Below are 6,000 nucleotides of genomic sequence, written 5' to 3' on the forward strand. Positions count from 1 at the left end.
CTGTTGAACATATCCATTATGAGCTGCTGTTCATTCACCTTTACACACACGAGACCATCATCCACGAACCTCTTGTCGAGTACCGTAATCCGGGGTAATATTGATCACTTTTTTTCATTATTTTTCGATTATTTTTTTGTTTAGGGGGATGCGGCATGTTTCATATTTTTAAAGTGACACCTATGAACGTGAAACATGGTTGCAAAAAAATTTTGGACTACTTTAATTTTGATTTAAAAATCGATTTCGTCGCTGTTCAGGAATCGATGCTTTGGGGTTACATTGATCAGTCTATATTTTGACGGTTTAACGAGTTTTCTTGATAATAAAGGATACAAAACACCTTCATAATTGTTTACAAATTCTAATTTATTTATTCTACCTAGAATTTCATCTTTTCTTTGTTTTGTTTCGGTTATAGTCGTTTTACCATCTTTATGGCATTCGCGACTTTATCATCGGTGCAGTTGGCGGATCGTTATTGAAAAGCTTATCCGGTACAGCTGTGTTCGATGTTTATTCTTGGGCTCGAACAAGCGGACATCGGCTCAGGAGACAACAGACTTGCCAATTGAACTATATCACAAGCCCATTGCTTTTTAACGTTTTTTAAAACTTTTATTATCGAAAAAAACAAAAAAGGCTGCATACATCTAGGGCCGAAAATTCTAATAATTGCTAAATAGTTTAAAGGAAATAGTGGAAGGGCTTAGGGGAATGTGTGAAGGTAAAATTTCATTTGTATTTTGAAGTTTAAATTTTAAATTTCATTTGTATTTTGAAGTTTAAACTTTAAACTTTAAAAAACAAATGAAATTTTTCCTTCACACATTCCCCTAAGCCCTTCCACTATTTCCTATTTCATTTTTTCTTCAAAGTTAATCATTTAGTAGGATTCTTATCCATTTGTCCAATAAGGGCTTACTCTTGGAAAATGTCCTTACTTTTTTAAAATCAAAAATTTATCATTAAATGATTATAAAAACAGCACTATTACAATACATTTACAAAGAATAAAAGTTGTTCTTTCACATTAAACCGCTCGCTTGATTCTAAATATTTTTGGTATCATCAGCCGAGCAGTTGTTTTGCAAGCCTTGGAAAAAATATATATTTTAAGATTTTGTAATTAAATTTTTACTTACAGAAAACAATTTTAAATTCAAACCAAATTTGATTATTTCAACACTAATCTAATAGGTTTTCAAACGTAGAAAATAGTTTTCAAATATTCTAACTATAGACTAAGTTATTGATGATAATGTGGAAAAAATTATTGATGGCCAAAGTTACCCCTTTTTTTCGGTACCGGATTGATATCCTGTACCAGTAAAGCATCTAGCGCAGCATTCGCAATGCTCTCCAGTGCAAACTACGCTATTACCGGATTCAATGGACTGCCCGTTGGCACACCGAATTTCTGTGCAAAGATTTATCCATTGAAATTAAAAAAAGTTTAATTCCAATACTATTTTCAACATTTCAGTAAACTCTTCTTATCGATATCTGTGTGTTCAGCTAGCTCTGCCCAACGCAATTCCTCCGACTCGATAGCAAAATCGTATTTTACTCTTCCATATCATAGATTTGTTGTTGAACCCATAATTTTGTTTCTTCAACGTCGATAACTACACCCATAGAAGAGATTGCAAAATCCAATGCCTATTTCGCAAATATCTGTGCCGATAATGTGCTGAAATGTACACTGTGCCGAATATGGTATCTTTGAGAAGCGCTACTGGCATATATTCCTAAGTCCTAAGTCCTAAGCATTAGGCTAATCCTAAGTTTATGGTGATTGTGTAGCTTTTTCAACATTACTTCTGGATATTTAAAAAAATATCCAAAATTATTTGAACGATTTGACATTTCTGTATTGAAAATAAATATTTGGCCTATTCGGCCAAATACTTAGCTCAATGCGGTATGCGGTGAACCGTATGTTTGGCTTAACAATTTTTAGGCGGTTTTCAGCCGGCCGAATATATGGAACATACCTTCTAATCACAAGTAATTTAGTTTTTTCTATAACTTCTAAGTAAGGTAGTTGATATGGAAATTTTCTCTGTAATTCAATAGAATTGCAGAGATACTGGTTACTATCTTCGCGATAGGTTTCAATATTTAGGTAGCAGTCTGTGTCAAAAGTCGATATTTTAATGAAGTACCAGCAACGCGGCCGTGCAATTGTTCTCATCACTCCTACCACGAACTTTACTTTTAAAATGAAAATCGATAGACCACACAATACAATTTTTCATTCTCATTCGAAAACAAACAGAAGGCATGCCTTCAAGAGCACGTGAAGGGTTTTAGATTTTATTAGAAAGGCTTTTAAAAATCAGAAACCTTCACGTTGAGCAAATAAACATGATTGTTATTATTCCTAGTCTATATGGCAACCTTATGGTGCTCCGTTGAAAACATTTCGAAACTAGACCGGTGGCTTATGCAAACATGATCCCTTTCTTTCCATTCAAGATAGTTCCTATATGATTTATCACAGACAATCGCATGTATCATTAGGGAACGCACGATTCAGATTTCCAAGTTTTAGATTTTCAATCTCAGGGCCATATCTTTTTATCTGTGCCCTAAGAAACGACTTTGTTTATCTTTATAACGAGCACTGATTCCTTTATTTTCTTTAATTTTTGAGAGTTTACCTTAGCAAGTTGTACGTTTGAATACACAGCAACAACAAAACAAACGCACCCACCCGATGATGACGGCAACAAATACGGTAGCTATTTCGAATTTGCATTTCCAAAAACCGAAACGTGGATAGCGAATGAACAGAGGTGGTCACTTGAGTCGAATTCCAGCCACTTGGTAGCAGCATTTTCCGTATGTTGAACGCCGAAGAGCCGATGATGATGATGAATGATTTCAGTTCAGTTTGGTCAGGAACGGGGCAATCGAGTTGATATCCTCACAGTCCGGAACCATCTTGCCCTTGAACTGGATGCAGGCTTCGGCACACAGATGGCCCTCGAAGAACTCTCCAAACATCTTCTTGCACTGGGCGCAATTGTTGATGCACACTCCAATCATATCGTATCCGCCGAGAAGATCTGAGGCATGGAAAAATGGAGAAAAACAATCGAATTTGAACTTCGTCATGTAATTTGGAAATTGGATAATATTTCACCTAGCTGAGGGTTCGCTTCTACGCTGTTGGTTAGCAGAATGACCACCATGGTGGCGAAAATTGCAACTGGAACTAGTTTAAGAGCTACCATTTTGAGATGATAAGTTATTCTAGGATGGATTTCTTTCTTTTGAATTGGTTGAAACTGTATCAAGCAATGATGTCGTCTGCTATGAAAGCCATCATTTTTATACTTTCATTCACAGGAAACTAATCAGACCAATTTCCTTCGTTTCCGGAAAAATTACTTTTGTTTGTCGGTTTCATTTCCTTAAGATGCCACTGTGTTTCGTATTGCTCCATTTTGATTAGTATATTGGTGTACAATTTTTGGCATTAAAGCAATGTTCTCATTTAAATATAACTGATCTGGTTTTTGTGAATTTTTTTTTATTGGAATAAGTATAGCATTAGCATAGCATTAGCATAGCATTAGCATAGCATTAGCATAGCATTAGCATAGCATTAGCATAGCATTAGCATAGCATTAGCATAGCATTAGCATAGCATTAGCATAGCATTAGCATAGCATTAGCATAGCATTAGCATAGCATTAGCATAGCATTAGCATAGCATTAGCATAGCATTAGCATAGCATTAGCATAGCATTAGCATAGCATTAGCATAGCATTAGCATAGCATTAGCATAGCATTAGCATAGCATTAGCATAGCATTAGCATAGCATTAGCATAGCATTAGCATAGCATTAGCATAGCATTAGCATAGCATTAGCATAGCATTAGCATAGCATTAGCATAGCATTAGCATAGCATTAGCATAGCATTAGCATAGCATTAGCATAGCATTAGCATAGCATTAGCATAGCATTAGCATAGCATTAGCATAGCATTAGCATAGCATTAGCATAGCATTAGCATAGCATTAGCATAGCATTAGCATAGCATTAGCATAGCATTAGCATAGCATTAGCATAGCATTAGCATAGCATTAGCATAGCATTAGCATAGCATTAGCATAGCATTAGCATAGCATTAGCATAGCATTAGCATAGCATTAGCATAGCATTAGCATAGCATTAGCATAGCATTAGCATAGCATTAGCATAGCATTAGCATAGCATTAGCATAGCATTAGCATAGCATTAGCATAGCATTAGCATAGCATTAGCATAGCATTAGCATAGCATTAGCATAGCATTAGCATAGCATTAGCATAGCATTAGCATAGCATTAGCATAGCATTAGCATAGCATTAGCATAGCATTAGCATAGCATTAGCATAGCATTAGCATAGCATTAGCATAGCATTAGCATAGCATTAGCATAGCATTAGCATAGCATTAGCATAGCATTAGCATAGCATTAGCATAGCATTAGCATAGCATTAGCATAGCATTAGCATAGCATTAGCATAGCATTAGCATAGCATTAGCATAGCATTAGCATAGCATTAGCATAGCATTAGCATAGCATTAGCATAGCATTAGCATAGCATTAGCATAGCATTAGCATAGCATTAGCATAGCATTAGCATAGCATTAGCATAGCATTAGCATAGCATTAGCATAGCATTAGCATAGCATTAGCATAGCATTAGCATAGCATTAGCATAGCATTAGCATAGCATTAGCATATGGCCTAAAATGCACTTGATAAATTTCTTCACTAAGTTTGCCAAGGTTTCTAACTAAATTTCATGCTATTTTGTCCGTGAAAACTCTTTGTACTGAAATTTTCCAAAAATCAAGAAATTGTTGGATGATTTTTTGAAGATGCATGAGATGTAAAATTTAAATTATATTATCAAATTTTATTGAAAACCACGGCGTTGCCATATTCAACTGCTACTGAACAGCAACTCCTTAAGGAAAAAAAAATCTCTGTTGAATGGCCCCTAATGAGTAGAATATATCGTGCAACAGATGCTGTTAGATCTATCGCTCGGTCCATTCATTATCATAAATAAATCACACCCGAAAAAATAAATCTGCTCTGTTTGTACACGTTTTGAATAACAAATTAGTAGCGCTCAACTCGAGAGATGGCCAATGCATGGCAGCCTCCATTTTTCGGGGGACCAGCATCTCTCAGCGAGATCGTAAGCAGAGCAGAGCATTTGAAATCTTTCACGCATATTTCGGGGACCCAGAAGCTGGCTTCTTCAGTAGACAACCTGGCAGCAAGCAGCAAGACAAAATATTGGCCCCCGGCAAACAGAAGCAAGCTACCTTTCGTGTGTGTGAACAAGCGGTTGACAAATTCTTCGAAATTAGTTACCTCACCTGTGCGTGGTTCCACAACAGATGGGTTCGAATTGTAACAGTCAATAACTCTTAGAAAGCTTGGTGGAAAATTTTATATGGAATGTAGGAATATGTGTGGAATACATGAACATGTTTAAAAAACAGCTAACTATTTCGTATTAAGATTAAGTTGATCTTAATTGTGGATTAAATGAAAAAGAAAATGATACTATGAACTTTTGAGGCAATTAAGCACTCCATAATAAAAATGATTTTTTTTTTTTGTTATAAAACTCAAAATCACCTAAACCCAGTGTGCAGCCCCGATTGATCTGAATCTGGACTTTCCCACCAGAAGCAAAACTGTTGCCCAGCTTGTGTCAAGACTCGTGACAATTCATGTTTTTTGACAAATCTGTTAGACATTTTTTTTCCTCTTGTTGTGGGATTTGCTGTTCCCCGAGGTCAACTATGAATAATTTATGAATGGTCAGATGGAATTTGGAGTACACCAACTCAGCTCTCCGAAAAGAGGGGCACATTCACATGCGATGTGTGAAGCTGTCAAATTTTGGACCCATTGTTAGTTCCTGATTACACGAGGACACAAATCAATGACCAAACGAGATTTGACAGAGAGGCTTA

At 36.0% G+C, this 6,000-nt stretch overlaps 1 protein-coding gene across 1 annotated transcript; it reads right to left on the reverse strand.

Moving 5' to 3' along the window:
* Positions 1–2,630: 2,630 nt before the first annotated feature.
* Positions 2,631–3,294, reverse strand: LOC129748335 (eclosion hormone-like). Its single transcript, XM_055742899.1, has 2 exons — positions 3,152–3,294; positions 2,631–3,074 (listed from the first exon to the last, which is right to left on the reverse strand). Exons 1-2 carry the CDS (start codon positions 3,240–3,242, stop codon positions 2,890–2,892), a joined length of 276 nt encoding a protein of 91 aa, XP_055598874.1. The 5' UTR covers positions 3,243–3,294; the 3' UTR covers positions 2,631–2,889.
* Between the last annotated feature and the right edge of the window lie 2,706 nt (positions 3,295–6,000).

Source organism: Uranotaenia lowii, chromosome 2 (assembly GCF_029784155.1).
Source record: "Uranotaenia lowii strain MFRU-FL chromosome 2, ASM2978415v1, whole genome shotgun sequence".
NCBI classification, from domain to species: domain Eukaryota; kingdom Metazoa; phylum Arthropoda; class Insecta; order Diptera; family Culicidae; genus Uranotaenia; species Uranotaenia lowii.

Excerpts from the sequence above, each read along its gene's own strand:
- LOC129748335 (XM_055742899.1), bottom strand. The coding sequence starts at position 3,242 with ATGGTAGCTCTTAAACTAGTTCCAGTTGCAATTTTCGCCACCATGGTG. Across the intron at positions 3,075-3,151 it reads AGAAGCGAACCCTCAGCTAG|ATCTTCTCGGCGGATACGAT; the intron begins GTGAAATATTAT and ends TCCATGCCTCAG.